The 27,493-nt window shown below is 43.2% G+C and overlaps 1 protein-coding gene across 1 annotated transcript in view; it reads right to left on the bottom strand.

The window, feature by feature from the left end:
• The window catches only part of rad50 (RAD50 homolog, double strand break repair protein), a 102,347-nt gene that overhangs the window by 22,037 nt on the left and 52,817 nt on the right, over positions 1-27,493 (bottom strand). Inside the window, exons 16-24 of the mRNA XM_056284937.1 lie at positions 25,107-25,296; positions 24,548-24,674; positions 23,737-23,930; positions 23,284-23,394; positions 19,771-19,863; positions 19,368-19,481; positions 11,874-12,001; positions 10,767-10,868; positions 9,253-9,375 (exon numbers count right to left, since the gene is read on the bottom strand). Of these exons, the coding sequence (XP_056140912.1) occupies positions 9,253-9,375; positions 10,767-10,868; positions 11,874-12,001; positions 19,368-19,481; positions 19,771-19,863; positions 23,284-23,394; positions 23,737-23,930; positions 24,548-24,674; positions 25,107-25,296 (1,182 nt within the window). The remainder of the gene's footprint in view (positions 1-9,252; positions 9,376-10,766; positions 10,869-11,873; positions 12,002-19,367; positions 19,482-19,770; positions 19,864-23,283; positions 23,395-23,736; positions 23,931-24,547; positions 24,675-25,106; positions 25,297-27,493) is intronic.

The following is a 27,493-nucleotide window of genomic DNA, read 5'->3' as shown; positions in this document are numbered from 1 at the left end:
TCATACATATCCTGCACCACCCTTACATACTTCTCTGCCACTCCTGACTCCCTCATACAACACCTGTGAATGAGAACATTCACAGACAATACAATACCTCTTCTCTCTGCACCCTGTCATATGCTTTCTCTAAATCCACAAAGACACAATATAAGAGAAGTATAGAGAAGGTCAGGTAACTCCTGACCTTGTCTATACTTCTCTATCAACATTCTCAGAGCAATATCACATCTGTAGTGCTTTCATGGCAGGAAACCATACTGCTGCTGACTAATCATCATCTCTCTGCTTAATCTAGCTTCTACTACTATTTTCCATATCTTCATGCCGTGGCTGATTAACTTTATACCTCTGTAGTTACTACAGCTCTGCACATCACCCTTATTCTTGAAAATCAGTACCAGTATATTTCTTACCCACTCCTCAGGCATCCTCTCACTTTCCAAGATTGTGTTAAACATCTAGTTAAAAATGCCACTGTCATTTCTCCTAAACATCTTCATGTCTCCACAGGTGTGTCATCTGAACCAACCACCTTTCCACTCTTCATAGCTGTCCTCACTGCCTCCTTGCTAATCCACTGCACTTCCTGATTCACTATCCCAACATCATCCAACCTTCTCTCTCTCTCTCTCTCTCTCTCTCTCTCTCTCTCTCTCTCTCTCTCTCTCTCTCTCTCTCTCTCTCTCTCTCTCTCTCTCTCTCTCTCTCTCCTCCATTCATCAGCCCCTCAAAGTACTCCTTCCACCTTCTCAACAAACTCTCCTCGCCTGTCAGCACATTGAGGCCTACCTACAAGTTTTTCCCCAAGTTGTAAGTAAAATTTTATTTACATAGCACTTTTAAAAACACAGTTACAAAGTACTTTACATTCAACACAGAAAATGTGAATAAATACATGAAATAAATTGAATGAATATAAAAAATGGCATAGGGAGTAACAGACCAAGCTAAAAACGAACCAAAATTGAAGGCAGGGGTGGGGATCTATAAAAAGGCTTGCCTGAAAAGATGGGTTTTTAGAAGCCACTTAAAACAGTCAAAAGATTCAGAAAATCTAATGGCTTGGGGAAGATTATTCCAGAGGCTTGGGGCTAAATGCAAAGGCGTGGTCACCTTTTGTTTTGTAGTTAGAGTGAGGGATGGATTAAAGACCGAGGTTTGAGGATAGGAGTGGTTGGGAAAGGGAAGGAGGAATGAGAAGATCAGAAATGTAACTGGAGGCAAGATCATGCAGTGCTTTAAATGTAATCAATAAAATATATTTATTCTGAAGCCAATGGAGGGATGCAAAAATAGGGGTAATACGGGGGGGTCTATGGCTAGTTCCAGTTAGTAGTCTAATAGCTGCATTCTGAACCAACTGTAGACGATTTAAAGTAGCTTGGTTGAGGCCAGAGTAGAGGGAGTTAACATAATCTTGACAGGGGAAAATGAAAGTGTGAACTGATATTTTGATATCCTTAAAAGACAAAATATTTCTGATTTTTGCAATATTTCTTAGCTTAAGAAAATAGGATTGGACAAGCTTAGTAACATGATGATCAAAAGACATTCTGGTCAAAGATGACAGCAATATTTTTAGTGGTAGGTTTGATGTTTAAATGAAATGGACCAATAAACTGATCAACTGCAGTGGCAAAGTTCTCAGGACCAATTAAGAGAACTTCAGTTTTGTTGGGGTTTAGATGGAGGAAATTAAGGGACATCCAGTCTTTGGTGGCAGCTAAGCAATCATGGAGGGAGGACAGTTGATTCAAGTTATTGGGTTTGGCAGGGAAATAGATCTGAGTATCATCAGCATAACGGTGGTATGACATGTCTTGAATGTGACTTAACAAATGACCCAGAAGAAGCATGTATAAAGAGAAGAGTATTAGCCGAAGGACAGACCCCTGAGGGACTCCACACAGTAGGGGAGCTGACAAGGATACAAGATTGTTAATACAAACATTAAAATATCTATTAGTCAGAAAAGAGTGAAACCAATTCAACGCTGTACCAGAAATGCCAATTCAGTTCTCCAATCTATCAAGTAAGATGGCATGATTGACGGTATCAAAGGCAGCGGTGAATAAGAATAGAGTATTCACCTTTATGCATAAGAATGTCATTGGACATTCTTAGTACTATGCCTGTGACGAAAGCCGGACTAAAATTTATCAAAAATGTTATGACCCTCAGTCAGCTGCAGGATTTGGTTCGCAACAATTTTTTCTAGGAGTTTGGAACTTGGTCTATCATTCTCTACCCTTGCCAGATCAAGAGAGGGTTTTCTGAGGAGGGGCTGAACACAGGCAATTTTGAAATAGTCAGGTATGGACCTGGATGCGAGTGAGCAGTTGATGATGGAGAGCAGGCTGGGACCTAAGCCAGGGATGATGGATTTTAAAAACTTTGTCACAACGATATCACAGGGAATGGAGGAGGGATGCATAAGGGCTACAGTATTTACAAGGAACTGTAGAGAAACGGGAGCGAATTCCGACATTGAAATCAGACGGCTGAAAGTGGTTGGGGTGAGGAAACAGCGTGGGTAAAATTGGACCTTAGACCATCGATCTTGTCAAAAAGACAAGCAATTTTCAGTCATTTAGCAGAACAAGCGGGAATGGCAGGAAGAGAGGGATTCACAAGCTGATTGATAGTACTAAACAGAAACCTAGGGTTATATTTATTGCTCTCAATCAAGTCAGAAGTAAGCAGCCCTCAAATCTTTAATAGTTTGATTCAATTTAGATAATAACTCCTTATATGGAGTTGAAGAACTTCGAGAGTAGATTTTTTCCCATTTGCATTCGGTCTTCCTATATTCCCTTCTTTTTTGACAGATGTTTTCATTGACCCAAGGGGTTGTGTTAATAACTGGGACAGCCCTGGAAGTATATGGTGCCGAAGAATCAAGGGCAGATGTACACAAACCATTAAATCAACTAACTTGTTCATTAATGTTGGCGAAGTGAGGAGGGCAGCTGGTCAGACTGATAAAGTAACTAGAAAACATGGCGGCTGACTGCTTATTAAAGATGTGAGAGTGAATTATACGTTTCTGAGGTATTGTAGTAGGTGGTAAAGAAGCATCAAATTCAATTCAATTCAATTTTATTGTCATTAAAAACAATGTGCAGGCACATGTTAAAAATGAATTGAGGGCTGTGGCTTCACCAAACAGTGCAAGACAGACACAGACAAACACAATATAAGATATACACACATGAAGACCAAAAGCTAAAAATAAGTTAAAAAAAAAAGAAGAGCTGGAGTACAAAATATTTAAAAATATCTACAGACATTCATTGGGTAGCCAGGTTCAGGTGGGCAACAGTTTGTGGAAAGAAGCTGTTTTTGAGCCTGGTATTGCGGGCTCTGAGGCTCCTGTAGCGCCTCCCAGAGTGCAGGGGGGAGAACAGTCCATGGTTGGGGTGGGTGGGATCTCTGCTGATGCTCAGACCCCTTCGAAGGCAGCGTTTGTGATAAATGTCTTTTATGGCTGGGGGCTGGGTACCGGTGATATGCTGGGCCGCCTTGACGATCCGCTGCAGAGCTTTCTGGTCTACCGAGGTGCAGTTGCTGTACCACACTGAGATGCAGATGGTCAGGATGCTCTCTATGGTGCAGTGGTAGAAGTTGGTGAGAATTATGGGGGGTAGACGGGCGCTCCTCAGCCTCCTCAGGAAATGCAGCCATTGTTGGGCCTTTTGCACAAGGGCCTGGGTGTTTAATGTCCACGAAAGGTCCTCGCTGATGTGGACTCCAAGGAATTTAAAGCTGGAAACGCGCTCCACTTCCACCCCATTGATGTGTATGGGGGGGGGGTGGCTGCAGCTTCTAGACCTCCTGAAGTCCACAATCAGCTCCTTTGTCTTCTGCATATTAAGGACAAGATTGTTGGTAGTACACCATGATGTGAGGTGCTCAATCTCGTCTCTGTAGGCCATCTCGTCATTGTCGGTGATACGGCCAATGACTGTGGTGTCATCTGCAAATTTAACTATAACATTTGAAGGGTGAGTTGGCAGGCAGTCGTGGGTAAAGAGGGAGAAAAGGAGGGGGCTCAGAACACAGCCTTGAGGGGCACCTGTGCTGAGGGTCAGGGTGGAGGAGGTGTGGTCACCTAACCTAACAGACTGAGGTCTGTTGGTCAGGAAGTCCAGGATCCAGTTACAGAGGGAGGGGTTGAGGCCAAGGGAGAGGAGTTTGGTGGTTAGTTTGGCGGTGATGATAGTGTTGAAGGCAGAGCTGTAATCTATAAACAGCATCCGGATGTATGTGTTCTTAAGTTCAAGGTGGGTCAGAGCAACGTGCAGGGCAGTGGCAATGGCATCCTCTGTAGACCTTTTGGGATGGTAGGCGAACTGATGTGGGTTGAATGTGGGGGGGATAATGTTTTTGATGTGAGCCAGAACCAGTCTCTCAAAGCACTTCATGGCAATGGGGGTGAGTGCTATGGGTCGGTATTCATTCAGACACGTGGATGTTGGTTTCTTGGAGACAGGAATGATGGAGGTGGTCTTAAAGCATGCCTGGACTTTAGATTGGGACAGTGAGAGATTAAATACAGGTGTGAAGATCTCAGCCAGCTGGTCGGCACATTCCCAGTAGACCCAACCCGGTATGCCGTCTGGTCCGGCAGCCTTCCGTGTGTTCACTCTGCGCAGTGATTCTCTGACCTCTGCGACTGATAGAGTGAGCACCTGGTTTTCTGGGTGGCTGGGGATTTTTGTGGCTGGGTCAGTATTGTCCTTGTCGAAGCGGGCATAGAAATGATTTAGCTTGTCTGGCAGTGAGGCATCATGGACAGTGGGACCGGGATTAGAGCTTTTGTAGTCTGTGATAGACTGAATGCCTTGCCACATTCGCCGGGGATCAGAGTTATTGTGAAAGTGGTCCTCTATTTGTAGGGAATATTTATGAATATTCAAAGGTAATAGATTTATGGTCAGCAACAAAATCAATCTTATTCAGGGAATTAAGAGACATGTTCAGGGTGAAAACTAAATCAAGGGTGTGCCCACAGTTATGTTTGGGGCCAGTGACATGCTGCACAAGGTTAAAAGTTTTAGAAATGTTAAAAAAAATCTATGACAAATTAGTTAAAAAGATTATCAATATGAATGTTAAAATCACCAACTATAATCCATCCATTCCATCCATTATCCAAACTGCTTATCCTGCTCTCAGGGTCACGGGGATGTTGGAGCCTATCCCAGCAGTCATTGGGCAGCAGGCGGAGAGACACCCTGGACAGGCCGCTGGGCCTTCACAGGGCCGACACACACACACACACACATTCACACCTAAGGACAATTTAGTACGGCCGATTCACCTGACCTACATGTCTTGTGGACTGTGGGAGGAAACCGGAGCACCCGGAGGAAACCCATGCAGACATGGGGAGAAGATGCAAACTCAACACAGAGGACCCGGGACGACCCCCAAGGTTGGATGACGCCGGGGCTTGAACCCAGGACCTTCTTGCTGTGAGGCAACCACACTAACCACTGCAACACACTGCCACCCCAACTATAATGACCCTATTAGATTTAAGAATAAAAGAGGATAATACCTCAGAGAATTCATTGAGAAAACCTGTAGATGAACTGGGGGGTCGATAAATGATTATACAGCAAATTGGGTTGTCATACACAATTTTAAAAGTTAAGATTTCAAAACTACCAAAAGTAAAAGGAATGAATACAAGTACAATGGTTCTTAAAAGCAGCTACTATACCCCCACCATGACCTGTTAACCTGGGTGCATTCAGAAAATTATAGCTGGGTGAGCAGAGCTCCACTAGAGGGGAGCACTCCCTAGGTTTAAGCCAGGTGTCAGTAAGAAATAGAAAGTCAAGGTTGAGGGAAGTAATTAAATCATCGAGAAAGAAGGATTTATTTGACATGGACTGGTCATTTAAAAGAGCAAAAACAATTGGAATAAGGGGCTTAGTTGGACTGGAATCACTATAGTAGACAAATCCAGTTATATGGTCTGACAGTTGAATACACATAATTCAAAGGGTAGTGGGTATTACATCGTGGCCTACTCCTAACAAGAATATTGTAAGAGTAATGAGAGAGAACTCACCTTTAGAAGAGCTGGATTACACAGGGCAACAGGTGATAACGAACTGGAGACATGTTTTATGTAACAAAGTTTTTTTTAGTTTTTTTTTTATTTACACCTATGGAACTAACTGGGGGGACTGTGTGGAGTGTAAATAGTCATTCATGAATACAGGACCGCACAGCGTAATGAAAATTGCCTGCTAACATGCGACTACCAGCTTTCTGGGGTGGATACTGTCTCTTCTAAAAAGGAAAAGCATTCCCAGAACAAATCAAAATTGTCAATGAAGCCCAAATTATGAGCTCTGCAGGTGGACTGGAGGCAAGTGTGGAGGCTGAGGATTCTGCTGAAGTGCCCTACTCCATGGACCACTGTGGGAATAGGACTGGAAATAAAAACAGATTTTCCAGGAGAACTTAAAAAGTTAAAAAGGTTGTTAAAATTATTTTTAGTTAGTTCAGACTGCTGACAAGTTGCATCGATTGTCCCCACATGCACCATCACTCGGTTGGTAGAGGATGGGAGCGAGCTAAGCAGCCCCAGGAGCTTAGCCAGGATGACAGGGACCGTGGCTCCAGGGAAACAGTGTGTAGCTGCATTAAAGAAATGGATGTTCCTGATTATGGAATCCCCCACTATTACTGTAGTTTGGGAGAAGAGGGGATGAGGAGCTGATGGCTGTGGGTTCTCAAGGCTGTAGAGTGCATAATCTGTTTCCACAGGCTGTTAATGTCGCTGGCTGATGAAGGGATGTCTGGGCTGGCAAGTGTTGTGACGAGGCAGTGACAACAGACCTGCGAGAGGGCTTCCCTGCTGACTCGGGGCAAGGAAGACTTCCATTTCTGAGCATGGCCTCTCTCTCTGACTTCCAGCTGACCGGGATGAGGGCCGATGATTTGGCTTTGCAGTGGAGCAGCAAGCCACCTGAACATTGCTAGCCACAGCAGGTGTGGAAGCTGCGATGTCAGTATACATCACTGTAGAAGAGGGGTTCGGAACAGGAGCATCGGCTGGGTACTGGGGTGTCGTCAGACAGTGTCGCATAGTGGTTGGAGAGCCTTAGGCGAGGGAGAGAGGCAGCTCCGTTAGTCTCTCTTACGACTGCGGAACAGCACTTTGGCCCAGGATGACTTGTGGTTCGGTGTCAAGCAGAAAGCAAGCCATGGGCTACCTGTGGCATTAGCATTTTGCTCAACGACAGGCAGCTCATCCAGAATAAACCTGTTCTCCAGCAGAACCTCTGGCGAGACATTAGTTGAACTGTGCTTGTTGTGTCTGATTCTTCTTTTACCCCGGACGTCTGTCCAGAGCTCAGGGTTTGACACTGTAGGGGTAGAACTGGTCTTTGGTCTTACCTCCTGGTTTAGCCAATAGCACATATCCAGATCCAATGTGACATAGTCATCGGCGTGGGGCTCATTATGTCAAAAAGCTGCTTCACAGAGTGTTTTATGTCCCTGGTTTTGATTGTGAGACGGTTCTGGGACATCAGCTTGGGAAGCAGCAAACAGACTGTCGATAAGTTTTTCATCCTCTTGCATTTGGTAAAGCGAATATATTCTTTTTTCAAGCTCTGTGATTTTTGGCAGAGCGTGGCACAGCTGGTGCATTCAGTAGAGCGAGAAGAGAGGGGAGGCATTTTTTCCCCAAGCCTGAAGACTGAAAATGGGAACATGGCTGTATTTCCAGAAATTGAACAAAAAGCTCAGCGAAGAAATACAAATAAACAAAAACAAAACCGTCGATTACGGCCACGGCAGAGGGCTGAGTCCACACAGTTTTTGCCACACACAGCAAAAGCACTACGGAGTCGGGAGACTCCAGTGGTATCAAGTCCGTGCAACAATTGATCATCCGATAGAATCCAGAAAATAGTACAGGCAAACCATAAAATGAATTAAGTTTTTAGAAGTTTTTTTAAAAGTTAAAAATAACATAACGTTCTGGCTAAAAATTAGATAAAAATGTCCATTTATGACAGACCTTCTAGCAGTAAAACACAACACTGACGTGTGCGCAGTGTGTGTGTTAGTAGTGGTTTGTATCCGTAGCTTCTGTTTACCCCGCCAAAACAATTTTTTTTTAATCAGAAAGAGGTTTGTGTGTGTGTGTATGTGTGTGTGAGTGAGGGAGTGTGTGTGTGAGAGAGTGCGAGAGAGCAAGAGAGAATTCATGTTTTTAACGATAGGTTACTTGTTTTGCTGCTATTCAACAATAAAGAACACTGCTTGGAACAATTCGTCTATTTATTTAGTAGCCTAGACCCAGACTCTAATAGACTAATACACGATAGGTTATGCCTTGTAATCAGTGTATCCTGGGAAAACAGTCCAAAAACGAAACAGTACAACACTGCTCACTTTGCTGTAGCCTAGACTAAATTTGGAGGTTTGTAGGCCAGGTCGGATTCCGGTGGTTAATTAACACATATTTTAGCAGGTTGGGCGGTGCAGATTGGCTCTCATAACAGGTTGGGTGTGTGTGGGTATTAAAAAACCCTGACCCACGCTCACTAATAGCTGAGTAGTTCACTCTCAGCTAAGGAAAATAGGAGTATGTTGAAATAATTTTTCAGGACAACACAAGCTTTTCCAGGATATTTTACATTTCCTCCCATTTTCCATGTGTTTTCTATGATGGGAAAATTGGTCAGCTGTTGCTCGATGGTGTTTTAAGCCCCAAACGTACTCTTCAAGGCAGCGCTGCATGGAAGGCATTCCCCACCCCCTACAGTTTCAGCCAATCACAGCACTGGCGCTAACCCTAACCAGTGTTGTGACTGGATGAAACTGTTGGGGGTGGGGAGTGCCTTCCATGCAGTGCTGCCTGGAAGAGTACGTTGGGGGCTTAAAACACCATCGAGTTCAGTTGTTTTCCAGCTTTTCCAGGATGCGTATGATTGTATGTGTTTGTTTAGAGGGAAGAACAGAGACTGAGGATGTAAGTGAGATTTTCAGCACTTTGTTAGTTCAGTAACATTTAGGATGAAATGTAGCTAGAAAAGCGCTATATAAAATGCAACTTGATTGATTGATTGATAAATACGTTACTGTACCTGAATTTTTACGACACTGCCATTTCGTTTTTAGGAACACCACAACTATATTAATAAAGGGTATACCTGGATACCCCTAGAGGGTGTGTGTGTGTGTGTGTGTGTATTTGTGTGTGTGTATACCACTCACTGATCAAGGGCCTTGTAATAGAGGTCAAGATCTTTGTTGACCAGTTCAGTGGTCCTCATTTTGATCATCTTGTCTCTGTAGTGCTCATCAGCTTTGCTGTACTGATCTTCTCTCAGCTCTTTTCTGGAAATAAAAAGCCAATCAATAAGGAAATCAAACTCATCAACCAAGTTAACATCAATTACTAAAACAATAAACATTTTGCCTTTCAATAACATGTTGTTTTCAAACTGCTGATCTAACCTTCAAATCCAAAGCAAAACACGTTTCCAATTTTTGATGTATTTCCCAAGATAGTTTAATGATTTGTGTCTATTAAGTAATTTCTGCTATTTTTCCCTGCATTAATAGAAGAATCCACTTTGGAGAAAATACACTGTTCACCTTCTTGCTGTTGTATCTACTATTTGAGATAAAACCAAGATAGGTAAACAAATTTACTCAAATATCATGTGCTAAACTTCTGGCATAAAATGTAGCAATACAAATTGGAATGACAGATGGAAACATGTCATCATCTCATCTCATCTCATCACCATCTGCTTCTCCGGGGTAGGGTCGCGGTGGCAGCAAGCTAAGTAGGGCACTTCAGACATCCCTCTCTGCAGCAAGGTCCTCCAGCTCCTTCTGGGGGATCCCAAGGCTTTCCCAAAGCAGACTGGACATGTAGTCTCTCCAGCAAGTTCTGGGTCTACCCCAGGGTCTCCTCCCAGTTAGACGTGCCAGGAAAACCTCCAAAGGAAGGCACCCAGGAGGCATCCTAATCAGATGCCTGAACTATCTCAACTGGCTCCTTTTGACGTGAAGGTGCAGCGGCTGTACTCCGAGCTCCCTCCGGCTGTCCGAGCTCCTCACCCTATTGCTAAGGCTGAGCCCAGACACCCTATGGAGGTGTCTGGTGGATACATTCTATTTTACTCTTTGAAAGTATAATGCTAAAGGACTATTCAATAGTTTTTTGATGCCAAGTCCATGTTTGTTTTACAACTGGCTAGATTTGGGAAAAAGGTAATGAAAGGAAAAATTCTGCTATGAACATGTGAGCATAGCACAGTATCACTGTATATATATTTAGCTCATTTTAATATTACTTAAAAATTTTGTGATATGTCTTATGGCACACTGAAAACCATAATCAACACGCCTTATTTGACGCTTCTATAGCAGTATGCAGGACTCCAGACGGGTCAGTTGAGGCCGCAGAAACCAAAACAGCTATCTCACTTAATTTTTACTACCTCACTTGTTTATACTAGATGTTGTTTGTCCTTGTTTTTATCTTGTTTTTTTTTTTTATATATATAATTTACCTTGTCTAGTGCTGCTGGTCTGAGAGTCACTAAATGTAATTTCGTTGTGTGCACACAATGACAATAAAGTATCTTATTTTATCTCTTAACCAAAGTCATATTTTTGCATATGACAACTTTTCTAATAAATAAAACTGACTCCAATTCTGATACAAATTCTAATGTGACAACCCAATCTCTGGAAAAGACGTGTGCCAAACTGACCTGCAGTGGAGGATCTCTTCCTCGAAACCCTTCTGACGACCCAGTGCGATGCTACGGTTCTTCTTGAGGTCCTCTAGGGTGCGCTCAACATCACGTCTCTCTCTAGACAGCCACACAGGAAGTGTGTGTGTGTGTGTGTGTGTGTGTGTGTGTGTGTGAGGAAAATAAAATTCTTCAGAAACTGAAAGGATTCTTGGATTTCTAAGGACTGTTCTATAATACGCTTCCTGTTTTTAGAAAGTTGGGTTACATCGTTTGCTTTTTATGCAAATCAAATGTAAGTCAAATTTCTTGCATCTGCAAAAACATCTGGAGATTGAACTTGGTGTTTTCATACTGCAAGGTAAAAAAAAAAACAATTCACAAATTTTGCATCATATAAGATGCTTAATTCTGCACATTTTTCTTTTTTTAGGTTTTTGGATTTTGTACTTTGTAAAAAGATACTGATTATTAGCTAAATATTGTTTACCCTCTTGCCAACTTAATGTATCAGATATACCCTATTTTCTTAGATGCTTTTTATTGATATTCTTAGTCTCCCTGCTTTCATGATGTGTTCATGTGATGTCAGGTACATCGGATAAAAAAGTTTCTGACTGGAAAATAGCAAGTAAGCAGCATATCAAGTCGGATGAACGATGTCGGAAAAGTAGAGGAATTTTTGATACCCGAGTTGTGATGTAAATGTATCCTTTCACTTCTCAAGAACATGACACTTGCAACAGTTGACTGTAAGAAAACTCGCTTTGTGTTTTTTTCAGTATCCCACAATAACTGATAACAGCTGTTCAAATGTCTTCTAAACGCAAAGAGCAGGCACAGCATCGTTAGCTTTTGGACTAGCGCCATCATTATTTCTCCTTCCGATCAACTGCACATGAATGTTAATGTTTTCTCCCCCCAGTCAAGGTTTTTCCGCAATACTTGGCAATCAATTGAACTTTAACTTATAACAATACAAAAGGTGATACTGTCCACATCTTGACCAGGTTGTCATCCATAGTTTAGTGTTCTTAAGGTAAACACCCAAAAGTATTTCCACCAAAACATTCACTGTTGCCATTACATAAACTTTTTATTATTTCAATACAGAAGGGCTCTTACTGGCGTAGTTGCATGACTTGCATGTTGCCCATGTCTTTCAAAAGAGCCTGCCGTTTAGCTGTCACTTCTTCCAACTCTACAACACGCTTCCTCAAGGTCAGGTTGTCCTGTAACCAGCGCTCCTGGACCTAAAGAACACACAAGAGATCGGAATTAATACTTAAACATTGGATTAGTGTTACCCAACCCAGTGTTCAGGCCTTGCTATGTTTGATGTTCTGACAGCACTGTGGACAAAGAACTAGTCAGAGATGAAACGCGTGTGATATAATAAACTGACTTGTCATTTTATTACAGTCAGTTGGGCTGAAATATTTGAGGAAGCATACCTTTAACCTTATTTTAAGTAATATGATTTAAAGTGTGGTATGATGTGAAAAAATACATGTGTATATCAGGCTCCCTATCAGGTTTTGATCCAGTCTGGGGTAATATTCTATTTGCTCCAGGTAAATCTGATGCAGGCTTCCAATTGTGGGCTAAAAACAGACTTGTGAAAATTCAGGATCTTTTCACAGCGGATGTTCTGATGATATTTGAGTAACTATCAGTTCGACACAACATCCCAAGGAAAAACTTTTTCAAGTATTACAATTAAGAAGTTTTATTTCGTCTAAACAACACTCATAGTTGAAACTGGAACTTTCATCATTGGAGAAGTTAATGAATAAGAATTGCAATGGGCACCATAGTGGCCCAGTGGTTAGCACTGTTGCCTCACAGAAAGAAGGTCCTGGGTTTGAACCCCAGGCCATCCTAGGTCCTATCTGTGTGGAGTTTGCATGTTGTCCCCGTGTCTGCGTGGGTTTCTTCCGGGTGCTCCAGTTTCCTCCCATCATCAAAAAGACATGCCTGTTAGGGTTAATACTCCTGCCTGTGCCCCTGACCAAGGCAATGGAAAGAAGAAATGGACTTGGTCACCGGAGGAGGAGGCTGTAGCAGCAGTGGCTCTGGCTCCAGGAATGGAGGAGCAGGAGGCTCTAGCAGCGGTGGCTCTGGCTCCAAGAATGGAAGAGGGCGAAGAGGAGGCTATAGCAGCAGTGGCTCTGGCTCCAGGTTTGGAGGAGCAGGAGGCTCTAGCAGCGATGGCTCTGGCTCCAAGAATGGAAGAGGGCGAAGAGGAGGCTATAGCAGCAGTGGCTCTGGCTGCAGGAGTGGAGGAGCAGGAGGCTCTAGCAGTAGTGGCTCTGGATCCAAGAGTGGAAGAGGACGAAGAGGAGGCTACAGCAGCAGCAGAAGAGATGGAACCTTTCCTTACTTTGCTTATCCTAACTGCTGAGAGGACCCTCACAGCTTCCCTCAGTTTCCTTTCCTTTTGCTTGTCAATGATCTCCTTCTTCTTCTTCTTCTTCTTCTTCTTCTTCTTCTTCTTCTTCTTCTTCTTCTTCTTCTTCTTCTTCTTCAGATGGTTCTGGTATCACACATAAGAGGACATGCATGAACGCCTCAATGCAGGGCTAATTTCCATTTTGGAGGCTGTTTTCCCTGTTGCTTTCATGTGGGACTTAATGATGGCTAAGCCTTCATAGGTTTCAATGTTCGGTTACACATTATTTTAGGGGGTCGGAAATTACCTAGTAATTTCCTAGTAATAAGGTGGTAATTATCACGTAATTTCTTAGAAATAAGGTTGAAATTACCTTGTAATTTGGGTCAGGGTTAGGTGTAAAATTACCTGTAAAAACTACCACCTTATTACTAAGAAATTACAAGTTAATTTCAACCTTATTTCTAAGAAATTATGTGATAATTACCACCTTATTACTAGGAAATTAGTAAGTAATTTCCAACCCCCTAAAATAAAGTGTTACCCAATGTTCAGCCTGGCTCTATCATTCTAATGATGTCATCCATGAGGTTAAATGATCCTTCAATAAGAGGGCCAGTGAACACTGACAGAAGAGCCTTTACGAACTTCCCCAAGATAGGGAATCTCATCCCTCATTCGGGCGTCTTGCAGGCAAAGATCTTACTCCACCAGTCAACATCGATTCGTGCAGTATTCTCCTCAAAGCATGTGGCCTGTGCACTTAGATCTGAGTCAATCTGGTAGGCTCGCACCTCGTCATCCAGTTGACCCAGCTCCTCAGACTTCACAACATTTGGCAAGGCTTTGGCTAAGGTGTTGAATGCCCCTTGGACTGATTCCTGGAGAATCAGTGACGGTGCCGGCGCAGACAAAGAGGTGATGATGTCATTCTTGAGGGGAAGGTTTTTCAGGAGGAATGTTGCTGCCTTTCCTAAGAGAAGTGTAGACCTTCTGCACCCAGGGCTTCTTCTCCACTCTAGCCTTGTTCAAAGCAAATAAGCTGTATCTCCCCACAGACAGCCTTTTGTCAGGGTACTGCAGCTCTCTCTTCTGGACATCAAGCTTCAGCAAGTTATTCACCCTCATGGAGATGGCTTCAGGCTTCACGAATTTGGAGAGGAGTTCCCTGACCAGTAGCACCATCTCAGTATACAGCACGTGGAGCATGGGCTTCTTATTCTGCAGCTTCTTCAGGAACACCCGGAATGTTGGGAGCACACCTGAAAATCACATTAGAACCTGATTAGCACAGTAGATGAATATGTTTAACCCATACATTCCTGATCACAAGAGCCCACTACTTTCCTTTCCCATGCTTTATTACAACACTAACAAAGTCAGTTGCAAATAGGGTCTTCAAAATAAACACAACACTGAATATAGTGGCATGAAAATAAGTATTTTACCTCTTTTCTGTTTTGATAATGGAAAAGTTCTAGATGTGTAGATGGTTATAACAAAGTTCCTGAGTAAACCAACAATTCATTACATTAAAATAATATTTCAGTGATAAAATATCTACTACATCTATGTCAATAAGTAATTACACCCTTTTATTGATTTAATATCTTGCATTGGCTTTAGGAGTGATAACTAAAAAATACAAATTATTTGGTATCCATCTCTCATTCATTCAGAGACTCTAGCAGGTTTTTGAGCATGAACTACTAAATCATTTCAACTAGGCACAGGACTTTGACTAAACCACTCTAAAAAGAAAAATGACTGAACATACCTCTTTATAGATCTATCAAGGTTGTGAGCTTGTCAAACTCTAAGAGCTGCACACAGATGCATGTCTTGCGGTTTTTGTTGACCACTGTTCTGATCCCTGCAGATTTTGCCATTTGCTGTCGGAGAAGAGTGATCCTGGCCTTCTCATCAGGTGTCACTTGATGCATGTCAAGAACCTGGTTCAGGAGCCATCGGCATCATTATAAAGCATTATACACATAAGATTAAGGGAAGACAACACACCTGAAATGGACCCATCTGAAAGCCTGCCCTCTTTTCTTGATCTGGCAACAGCTGTGATTAGAGGATCAAGAACAGCGAGCGGGCTTTGAGATAGGTCCATTGCTATATTTGCTCTGACTTATTTCATGAGTTTGCCTAATTAGCATAATTTCATGTAAAAAATAATAGTTATAATACAGTAATATATTGTATGTGTCTATATTAATAAGTTTCATTCTGACAGAAGAACAAGATTTATTTTGTCTCTATTCAACTGTGGCGCCTGGCCTTAAAACACACCCACCCACCCACACACATATTATATCATCTATTTTCTCTGTACTAGCAGGCCCAATCAGAATGACACTTATTAATATAGACCCACAAACAATAGCTCTGTATTATAAAATTTATTTTTTTAATCATGAAATTATCCAAATTAGGCAAACATGGATGATATAAAGATAATGCTAATGCCATTGTACCTGTGTTTGTACTGCTCAAGAGGAGACGGGACGCTGTAGAAATGCACAATCAGCGGATCTATAAGCTCCCATACTCTATCGCACACTTCCGGCACCTGCAGGAACCTGCTGCTGATGGGACGAACTAGGCTCTTCTTTTGTAAATGTAGCAAGGACTGAAACTCTGAAAAAAAATCCTTTTGTTTTGGGAATTTTTCGATATCATAATAGACATCCGAGCAAAAATCTTCCACAAATGATTCAAAAGGATTTAAGAGGGCTTTGGCTGCATTTGAGACCATGTGTACTGTGTCTCCACTTATGTCCAGGAGTGATGGGTTTAGTCTTCTGGCTTGTGTCTCCACTCCAGACCTTCTCCCCCTCATTACACTGCAGTTGTCCAACAGTATACTAACAATGAGTCCAGTTCAGGCTATATGACTGGAGAATGTCGGTAAATTCTTCAGTGAGGGTTGAGGCATCCGCTATGTTGATTTTTCTTGAGGCCAGGTGCTGGGTTGGAACCTTCCCCATGTCCTCATCAAAGAAGCGAACAAGAACATTTAAGATCCTGTCCGTGTTCCCATTTGTTGTCTCACCTGCATTTAACAAATACATCTGTGTTTTCAATTTACTTGCCAGTCCAGTTTTCCTATGTGCAGCAATACCGTGTGTGCACAGGTAGGACGCGTGTGCATTGGAAATGGTCAGTGATGACAATGTGGGCTTGTCCTCTGCAGCCACTTGAATAAGACTGACCAGTGGTTGAGCGACAGTCAGTGACAGGCCATGTTCCACTATAAACGAACATATGTACACTTTATGGTGCACACACAGTCGGCCATGGATTGCTGCACCTCCGCTGTAGTGGTTGTTGCACCAGGTAGTTAGGAAGTGTTCTGGAGAGCGCGAAGTGCAGCCTTGTGACACGCAACTGACTGATGGCGAGCGGGCACTTTTTTCCCCATTACTGCCACCCAGTAGTTTCTTCTGGCATACCGTGCAATAACACATACCTGGCCGTTTTATTTTTTTGCACCACGAACTAAAGGGCTTGCCGTTGTCCCCCATTTCGGTGAGCCAAGCCCATCTCCATTTATTTTTAACCGTGTTGTCTATTTCTGACACAACAGAGTCGCCCTTCATGAAAAGCGAGTCCGTGGCTAATCAGGATGGTAGCGTTAAAGGAACAAATTACCCCGCAGTGCATGATTGTTTGGGTTTTTGGTAGGTTACAGGTTAAACATGAACTAATGTGAACTTGCCAAATGCAACGCATGGCCAGCCACTACCTACTGGTCAGCTAAACCAACAAACCATCTACATATCTGTCCATTGTTTTTATGTTGCCGTTAACTCGTTTTCACTAACTGAACATTCAACAACAATGTAAGCAATCTTACCGTTGTCATTCCGTCATGTCAAATTCCATTGTTTAATCCGTTAAGTTACTCTCAACTATTCCCTACGTTAAAGTTCAGCAACGCAGTTATTATTCCACAGCTGTATTAAGCGCTCCACGTGCAACTCAGTGTCATTAGTTCTCACACACACACACACACACACACACACACACACAATACACACACACACACACACAGTCTCTCTCGCTCTCTTTTTTCCCCCCTCCTCAGACAAAATGACGGAAATCCATCAAATTGATAGAGAACTTTCATCGCTGCATATGAAACCAGTCGTTGGTTTCAGTCGTTATGCAACTGTGCTGTTCACAAGGTTGGGGGACACCTGCAGACAATCAGTTGAGACTGACGAAGTCACTTGGATGAGTAATGAAACTTTTCTCCCATTAAATGTTGTGCCAAGGTGAACCGATTCACCTTTTTGTGATTTTCTTACCTGGATTATTCAGCAAGCATAACATTTCTCTCTTTTTTTTTTACATTTACAAAATACGGCCTCCCCGATCTGAACCTGAACCCAACTTCTGCGCGAGTCATGGATTGGCGAAAACAAATACCATGTTCGAACATAAGGTAGTTTATAACTGTACTTGGTACCACCATGTTCGAAGATAAGGTAGTTTATAAGTGTACTTGGTACCATAAGTGTACTTGGTACACCTTAGGCCGAAGATCGATGATAGATTTTGTGGTCGTATCATCAGATCTGCGGCCATATGTTTTGGACACTCGGGTGAAGAGTGGAGCAGAGCTGTCAACTGATCACCTGGTGGTGAGTTGGATCAGATGCTGGGGAAGGCTGCCGGACAGACCTGGCAAACCCAAACATGTAGTGAGGGTGAACTGGGAACGTCTGGCTGAGGCCCCTGTTTGTGAGGTCTTCAACTCCCACCTCCGGAAGAAGTTCTTGTGTATCCTGAGGAAGGATGGGGACATGGAGTCTGAGTGGGCCATGTTCAAAGCCTCTATTGCAGATGCAGCAGGCTGGAGCTGTGGTCATAAGGTCATCGTTGCCTGTCGAGGAGACAACCTAAGAACCCACTGGTGGACACCAGCGGTGAGGGAAGCTGTCAGGCTAAAGAAGGAGGCCTTTCGGGCTTGGTTGGCCCAGGGGTCTCCTGAAGCAGCAGACAGGTACCAAGAGGCCAGAAGGGCTGCAGCTTCGGCAGTCATGTAAGCATAAACTCGGTGTGGGAGTCTGGCGAGATTATGGAAGAGAACTTTCGGTTGGCCTCAAGGAAGTTCTGGCCAACCACCCGGCGACTCAGGAAAGGGAAGCAGGCCTTGACTCAGGCTGTGTTCAGTTGGGGAGGGGAACTGTTGGCCCCGACTGGGGATGTTGTCGAGCGGTGAAAATAACACTTTGAGGAGCTCCTGAACCTGGCTAGAGGACTCAGGGGAAGCGCTACTCATATTCCTGGCAGAGGTCCTTGAGGCAGTTATGAAGCTCCTTGGTGGTAAGGTACCGGGCTCTGGACATTGTTGGGCTGTCTTGGCTGACATGCCTCTTCAGTGTCACGTGGAGGTCGGGAACAGTACCTGTGGAGTGGCAGACTGGAGTGGTGGTTCCCATACTTAAAAAGGGGGATCAGAGAATGTGCTCCAATTATTGGGGCATCACATTGCTCAGCCTCCCTGGGAAAGTCTATTATAGGGTGTTGGAACGAAGGCTTTGACCGATTGTCGAACCTCGGATCCAGGAGGTGAGGAGCTCGGACATCCGGAGGGAACTTGGAGTACAGCCGCTGCTCCTTCGCATCGAAAGGAGCCAGTTGAGGTGGTTCAGGCATCTGATTAGGATGCCTCCTGGGCACCTTCCTTTGGAGGTTTACCAGACACAGCCAACTAGGGGGAGACCCCAGGGTAAACCTAGAACTCGCAGGAGGGACTACATGTACAATTTGGCCTCGAAATGCCTTGGGATCCCCCAGGAGGAGCTGGAGGGCATTGCTGGGGAGATGGACGTCTGGAGTGCCCTACTTAGCTTGCTGCCACCACAACCCGGCCCCGGAAAAGCGGCTGAAGATGAATGAATGAATGAATTTACAAAAAAGGTTTGATAAGGAATCGTAATGAATCTGGATTTGATAAAAAGCCATTGAACTCCAAGCCTAATCAGGAATAACAAGTGTTCCACTCAACAACACAGTTACTTTCACAGATGCTGTACTGTGCAAATAAATGTATTGTTGAGTAAGGACTCACATAGATGACTGCTTCTTTCTAATGTTTCCCCAATACACCCAAAACTTCCAATCTGTCTCTCAATCAAGCAAAGACTGAGTGGTGTGTGTGTGTGTGGGGGGGGGGGGGGCGGGGGGGTGAGAAGAAGAAGCTTCTTCACCTTCTGAGTGTCAATGTCTTGGCGGATGTTTCCCATGTCCTTGTTGATTTTCTCTCGTTGCTTCTCCGCCTCATGGAGCTGGATATTAGTTTCTTGAAGCTCACATTCTTTTTGCTACAACAATAATAACAATAGAAAGTATCACTTAAGTTATTCAGTCCTGACACAAGTAAAAAAAATAAAATAAAAATAAAACCAAAACTAAAACAGAAAAAACCCCAAAATGAAGCAAAATTAAAAAGAAAAACTATTCAAAGCAGCCATTGGATGCCAAAAAAGGCCATATACACTGTGTGATAAACAATTTTTCTAAATATTAGTCAAGAGTCAATGACAAAATAACATCATACATAAGGTGGCATAGGTGTTTGGTATATATTAATGGTAAGGGGTTTTATGTTACCTCTTTGTACTCCTCCTTTCCCTCCTCAATGTATTTGGCGATGTCTTTTTCCAGAGTGGTGATGCTCTTCATCTTGTCTTTAATGGCGTTAATCTGGCAGTCAAGCATATTTGGAAGAAATACCCACAATGAGGTATATCCAACTAAGCATGCCCCACAGCTACATAGTGCATCATATGGTATACATCGATCAGCCAAAACATTAAAACAACTGACAGGTAAGTGAATAACATTGATTATCTTGTTACAATGGCACTTGTCAAGGGGTGGGATATATTAGGCAGCAAGTGAACAGCCAGTTCTTGAAGTTAATATGTTGGAAGCAGGAAAAACGGGCAAGCGTAAGGATCTGAGAGATTTTGACAAGGGCCAAATTGTGATGGCTAGACGACTGGGTCAGAGTATCACCAAAATGGCAGGTCTTGTGGGGTGTTCCCTGTATGATGTGGTCAGTACCTACCAAAATTGGTTCAAGGAAGAACAAAAGGTGAATCGCAAACAGGGTCATGGGCGCCCAAGGCTCACTGATGTGCATGGAGAGCGAAGGTTAGCCCATCTGGTCTGATCCCACAGAAGAGCTATTGTTGCTCAAAATTACTGACAAAGTTAATGCTGGCCATGATACACAGATGGCAGAACACAGTGCATCGTAGCTTGCTAAGTATGGGGCTGCGTAGCTGCAGACCAGTCAAGAGTGCTCATGCTGACCCCTGTCCACTGCCGAAACCCCCTATGCAATGGGCACGTGAGCGTCAGAAATGGACCATGGTGCAATGGAAAAAGGTGGCCTGGTCTGATGAATCACGTTTTATATCATGTGGATGACCGGATGCGTGTGTGTCGTTTACCCGCGGAAGAGATGGCACAAGTATGCACTATGGGAAGGCAAACCGGCAGGAGGCAGTGTGATGCTCTGGGCAATGTTCTGTTGGGAAACCTTGGGTCCTAGCATTCATGTGGAGATTATTTTGACACGAACCACCTACATAAACATCGTTGCAGACCAAGTTCACCTCTCCAGGGCAATGGTATTCCCTGATGGCAGTGGCTTCTTTCAGCAGGGTAATGAACCCTGCACACATTGTTCAGGAATGGTTTGAGGATCATGACAAAAAGATCACAGTGTTGCCTTTGCCCCCAAATTCCCCAACTCTCAATCCGATTGAGCATCTGTAAGATGTGCTGTAAAAACAAGTCCGATCCATGGAGGCCCCACCTCGCAACTTACAGGACTTAAAGGATCTGCTGCTAACGTCTTGGTGCCATATACCAGAGGACGTCTTAAGAGATCTTGTGGAGTCCATGCTGTTTTGGCAGCACAAGGGGGACCTACACAATATTAGGCAGGTAGTTTTAATGTTTTGACTGATCGGTGTAGCATTTCCTTCATTCATTCACTTGCTATACCAGCTTAAAGTGATTATGATTTATGGGCTGGGTGACCTTTGAGGGTGCAGCAATCTACAGTGCATCCGGAAAGTATTCACACCCCTTCACTTTCCCCACATTTTGTTATGTTACAGCCTTTTCCCAAAATAGATTAAATTCCTATTTTTTCTCATCAATCTACACACAATACCCCATAATGACAAAGTGAAAAAGGTTTTGTAGAAATTTTTGAAAATTGATTTAAAATAAAAAACTGAAATATTGCATGTACATAAGTATTCACACCCTTTGCTATGACACCCAAAATTGAGCTCAGGTTCATCCTGTTTCCACTGATCATCCTTGAGATGTTTCTACATCTTGATTGGAGTCCACCTGTAGTAAATTCAATGGATTGGACATGATTTGGAAAGGCACACACCTGTCTATATAAGGTCCCACTGTTTACAGTGCATGTCAGAGCAGAAACCAAGCCATGAAGTCAAAGGAATTGTCTGTGGACCCCCAAGACAGGATTGTATTGAGGCACAGATCTGGGGAAGGGTACAAAAAAAAATTCTACAGCTTTGAAGGTCCCGAAGAGCACACTGGTCTCCACCATTCGTAAATGGAAGAAGTTTGGATCCACCAGGACTCTTCCTAGAGCTGGCCGCCATGCCAAACTGGGCAATCGGAAGAGAAGGGCCTTGGTCAGAGAGGTGACCAAGAACCCGATGGTCACTCTGACAGAGCTCCAGTGTTCCTCTGTGGAGATGGGAGAACCTTCCAGAAGGACAACCATCTCTGCAGCACTCCACCAATCAGGCCTTTATGGTAGAGTGGGCAGACGGAAGCCTCTGCTCAGTAAAAGGCACATGACAGCCTGCTTGGAGTTTGCCAGAAAGCACCTAAAGGACTCTCAGACCATGAGAAACAAGATTCTCTGGTCTGATGAAACCAAGATTGAACTCTTTGGCTTGAATGCCAAACGTCATGTCTGGAGGAAACCAGGCACCTCTCATCACCTTGCTAATACCATCCCTACAGTGAAGCATGGTGGTGGCAGCATCATGCTGTGGGGATGTTTTTCAGTGGCGGGAACTGGGAGACTAGTCAGGATCGAGGGAAAGATGAATGGAGCAAAGTACAGAGAGATCCTTGATGAAAACCTGCTCCAGAGCGCTCAGGACTTCAGACTGGGGTGAAGGTTTACCTTTCAATACTACAACGACCCTAAGCACACAGCCAAGACAACGAAGGAGTGGCTTTGGGACAAGTCTGTGAATGTCCTTGAGTGGCCCAGCCCGAGCCCAGACTTGAACCCCATTGAACATCTCTGGAAAGACCTGAAAATAGCTGTGCAGCGACGCTCCCCATCTAACCTTACAGAGCTCGAGAGGATCTGCAGAGAAGAATGGGAGAAATACGCCAAATATAGGTGTGCCAAGCTTGTAGCTTCATACCCAAGAAGACTTGAGGCTGTAATCGCTGCCAAGGGTGCCTCAACCAAGTACTGAGTAAAGGGTGTGAATACTTATGTACATGCAATATTTCAGTTTTTAATTTTTAATAAATTTGCAAAAATGTCTACAAAACCTTTTTCACTTTGTCATTATGGGGGTATTGTATGTAGATTGATGAGAAAAAAAAGGAATTTAATCCATTTTGGAATAAGGCTGTAACATAACAAAATGTGGGGAAAGTGAAGGGGTGTGAATACTTTCCGGATGCACTGTATACCAGCACACATTGGCAAAAAGCAGGGAGACACCACTGGGCTCATACACAATTTACAATCAATCACTTCATTCGTGTCCATGGATATTCCACTGTTTTCAATTCACCTAACACACGTGTTTTTAGACTGAGAAAAAAATGGAATACCTGGTGGAAACCTGCATGAATACAGAGTGAAAACAGACACTTTTCAAAGAGAAACGCCTGGATTGAACCCGTGCCCTCTTGCTGTGCTGTGAGGCACCATAACAGTAACTAAAATGATAGCCCACAGACACAGACAAGTGAAGAGTCTCAGAGAAGTGTACTTACAATGTCTGATTGGCCTGAATTTTCCTCTTACAGCCCAGCTCTCCAATAACAAAAGGGAAATGAAAGTGAGAAAAAGAACAGTGATCATATCCCTACCTTTTCATGTCCCTCTTCCTGCTTCTGCCTCCTGCGCTCCACCAGCTCCTGCTTTTCCTTCTTTAGCCTCTCCAGTGCTACAGCAAGGGGGGACAGCTGCTCCTTTGCTTCCTAAGGCACGGAATGGATCGATAGATTGATGGGGGGGGGGGGACTTTAATTAAGAACCCAGACATTTCTTTAACATTAATTTAGTTGCTAGGGTTGGGTGATATCTCAAAATTTCCTACCAGCCACTGTCAGCCCAACAATCGGCGATTGCCGATTCCCTAAGAACATACAAACTCCACATGGAGGAGCCAGGATGGAAGTATTACAGGGCTGTAGTTTGATTACCAGAAGGGGTGTCTTTGTTTTCTCTCAAAGTGGACCTTTTTATTAAGAAAACAGACTAGTAATACCTTACATCTTTAAGTGTAATTAAGTTCCTTCCAACCTAAATCAATGCTTTACCTGGATCTCCCTGGTTAGGGCCTGTATCTCTGTGATAACCTCTACAAGCTGTTCCTCCAGCTGCTGCTGCTTCTGCATGTCGCTACTGAGTTGGAGCTTCTCTGCCCGTGTCTCATTCACAGTGCTCTTCAGGATCTGGATCTGGTCTAGCTGGTCCTGGATCAACTTACGCTTCAGCTCCATCTTACTGGAAGCTACAGGGACATGACACATGTACACAGGACAGAACAATGTGGAGGACAGTGACAGCGATACATTAAAACAGCAGATCAATTTGTAGCAAGGTGAGAGTATGTGGGTAGTTTGGTTGTATGCGAGTGTGCGTGGACTCTTTGTCAATCTAAGATGACACTGTATAAGTGGCCATCTGTTGCAGCACATTTATTTATGATTTCCTGATTGTAACAAATTTATTTTTTCATTGGGGGGGGGGCGCTGCTGACTCAAACAGATTAGGAGTTGCCATTCAGGCTAGTACCTGATTGCTTTATCCTGACTTTGAGTCTGGCTTGGAACCTTTGAAATGTCAAGTGTTTTACAAACATTAATCTCTTTATTTTGCTATTTATTTTTGGTAGTTTTAGCCAAGTGAAAAATGACAGAACATATATGTTTAGGGGAGTTTGGAGGGGGGGGCAAATTGAGGGAGGGACAAACAGATTTAGATAGATACAGACAGACAGACACTCACACACACAGAGACAGACAGACAGAGAGGACAGACAGACATAGAACAGATGAACAGACACTGAAAATATGAATAGACAGAGAGAAAAACAGCCAGACAGCCATATGTGTGTTGACATCATACTGGTATCTAGCCGGTGCTGGGTTTCCTGTTTCTCCAGGTTGACTTGTTGTATGGTTCTGGTAAGGTCCACTCCCTGGAGTTTTGCTGCCTGCTGGGCTATTTTTCTCTCCACCTCCTTTAAGTCCATCTGGACAGAGAAGAAAAGAAGTGCATGACTCAATCAGAGGAGAGAAGAGGGACTGTAAAGGTATCAATACTTGCTTCAGACAAAAAAACCCAAGAATAGAAAAGTGACAGGCAGACACCGAGAGTGAGTCGGCGAAAGATATATGAGGAGACCAATCAGAGTCAGGCATTAGTTCCATCTGCATTATACAAAAAACAAATGGGCCAACTTTTAAGAGAAGATTAGGGACATTTGGAGGGGGAGACTACCAGAATGTTAGAAAAGTGTGTGTGTGTGTGTGTGTGAGAGAGAGAGAGAGAGAGAGAGAGAGAGGGAGAGAGAGAATGAAAAGAGTGAACAGTATCAGTGATATAGGAACAAACAGAAGGCCCAACTAAAATTTAAAAAAATCCAGAGAAAAGGAGAGACGGAGACAGAAGAGCTGGATGCTACCAGGTATCTGTCCATGAGAGAGATGTCCGGCAGGCAGGCCTTTGCCATGTCCTCCTCAGACACCAGGGTGGCGAGCAGGGTCTCTTGCTCCTCTATGTCTCCCTTCAGCCTCTCGATGTCTCTATTGACCACCTGTAGGTGGTTCCTCCGCTCAGGCAGCTCCTTCTCCTGCAGCTCTGTTATGGACTTCCTGGGGGTTGCAGGGTGTGGGAGGGCAAAAGAGACTTGGTTAAAGACATCTGGCCATATGAAAAGGCCGCTGTACATTTGGCGAGAACTGGACCGATACATGTGTTGAGCTGTCCTCACTGAAATAAACCACAGGGGGCCGATAATCTAGGGCAGATTATCATCTATTATGAAAGGCTTCCAGACTCAAGATTTTGCCCACAACAAATTAAAAACAAATTGCAAGTCATAGTAGTTTCAATCAAAACATTTTACTGGTCATGTGTTAATGGTGATTACGTAATAATCTTATAGACTACATTTTAATGACTTTCATTGTGGATCAGATGCAGATGATTCTGACATGGAGAGATGACTGAAAGAGAGAGCAGACTCTACCCCAGTGTTGATCACATGTGCAGCAATAGCTCAACGGAAGGCCTCTGAATCAGAAGATAGGACAGACAATACTGCAGATGAGGCTACTGACAGTTTTGCCTACTTTACATGTTCTGTCATAAAACCTTAACATCTTTTTCAGTTATCATTCTCAACCATCAAAAATTGCCATACCAAAAGTTTCACACAGCAAAGATGGAACCAACTGCCAGTGGTTAACAAAATAGCTTTCACTGTACCATACTGTACTGTCAGTTTAGCATTTGCACCTGCCGTGAGTAATAATTCACTTATAAAGTGAGGCAAGTAAGCTTGGAAACACAGGACTGAAGGTGAGAAAAGTAAAACCTACAGAGATATAGTATACATGCTTTTTTTAATTAATTGCTTGCGAGTTGAAAAGCCAAATGACGAGCAATCAAATGTCATTATATCGGAGTCAGGGTGTGGAACATAACGTAATCAAAGTTAAAACAGACAAAGCATATACAGCAGAAGCCGCCGGCACCCTGAAAAACATTAATGCAATGCCAAAAACATGGCAACTTCCTAGATCAGTTTCTTCTTTTGAAAAAACATGACATTTTCTTTCAACAGCACATTAGCAGCTGCATGGAAAACAGAAAAAATGTAGTGTGAGGACAGCCAGAGAGATGCCAGAAAGAGGTGAACAAGATAAAAGTGAATCATCCCCCAGTATGAGCATCAGAAAATATGACTAGAAAACAAAACTTGCTGGCCAGGCAATGATTCCCTTTTATCTTCCTGGTGTAGGCATCAGTCAAGAGGTTGTGCTGAGAGAGGAAGATATGAACAAATTGCATTGTTCTTGCAGGGAGAACTGTGCAATTTGTGTTCTACAAGTGTATTAACCCTGCCCATCACACAAGTGGCCTGTGAGGAGCTTCTGAAGAGTAAAAGTTTGAAAAAAAAAAGACTCAGGAATTTTAACACAGAAGCACCTGGGAGGCCTTCATGCTCGTGTGTGCTGAGATGAGATTTAGATGGCCTTAGTGATCAACACATTTGCAGACCAGTGCACTCCTTTGACATAATTTTGCTATTTAGTTTGGTCAACTTTTATTGTGAAGTCAAGACCAACCTACTCCTAGCACACACTCAACTAGACAGGGGAGGACTAGTTTGTGAATTCAACTAGTTTGTGAATTCTATGTTTGTAAATATGTATATACTATGTAGGGAAACAAATTGGAGATATCACTGGCTGTACATGCATCTAGCGCCATCTAGCACTGTAAGTGCATGTAGAACACTCAGAATGCTGTATTTAATTTAGACTGGAGTAGTTTTATCCACTCTTGGATGATTAAACGTTCTGCAGTGCTACAACTTCGTATACAAGAATCCGGGTAAGTACCGGAAGTAAACAAGTTGCCATTACTGCAGTGGCATCTCCCTACAATACGCGCACATTTGAATGCAAGCTGTCATAAGAAGTGTACAATTTTCTACTTTTACCTTTACTTTTTATGTAACATTACTTTTAACAATAATAATAATAATGATAATTCTATTTATAAAGCACTTTTTTAAAACAATGCCACAAAGTGCTTCACAAAAAAATAAAACCAGACAAGGCAAAAACAAGAGCAAGACCAAACAAGTAAGAGCAAAAACAAAAACAGCATAAATAAAAACAAATATCAAACGTTTGTAAAAGCTTTCATAAAAAGAAACGTTTTAAGACAAGATTTAAAAGAGGCTAGAGACTTGGTTAATCTTAGTTCCACAGGAAGAGAGTTCCATAGTGTGGGGGCTCTAACAGCAAAAGCCTGATCACCCTTTGTAACAAATCGAGA

The sequence above is a fragment of the Lampris incognitus genome, chromosome 8 (genome assembly GCF_029633865.1).
Source record: "Lampris incognitus isolate fLamInc1 chromosome 8, fLamInc1.hap2, whole genome shotgun sequence".
Taxonomy (NCBI): domain Eukaryota; kingdom Metazoa; phylum Chordata; class Actinopteri; order Lampriformes; family Lampridae; genus Lampris; species Lampris incognitus.
Note: the sequence above shows the minus strand (reverse complement) of the source record. Positions and strands in the feature narration are given on the sequence as shown.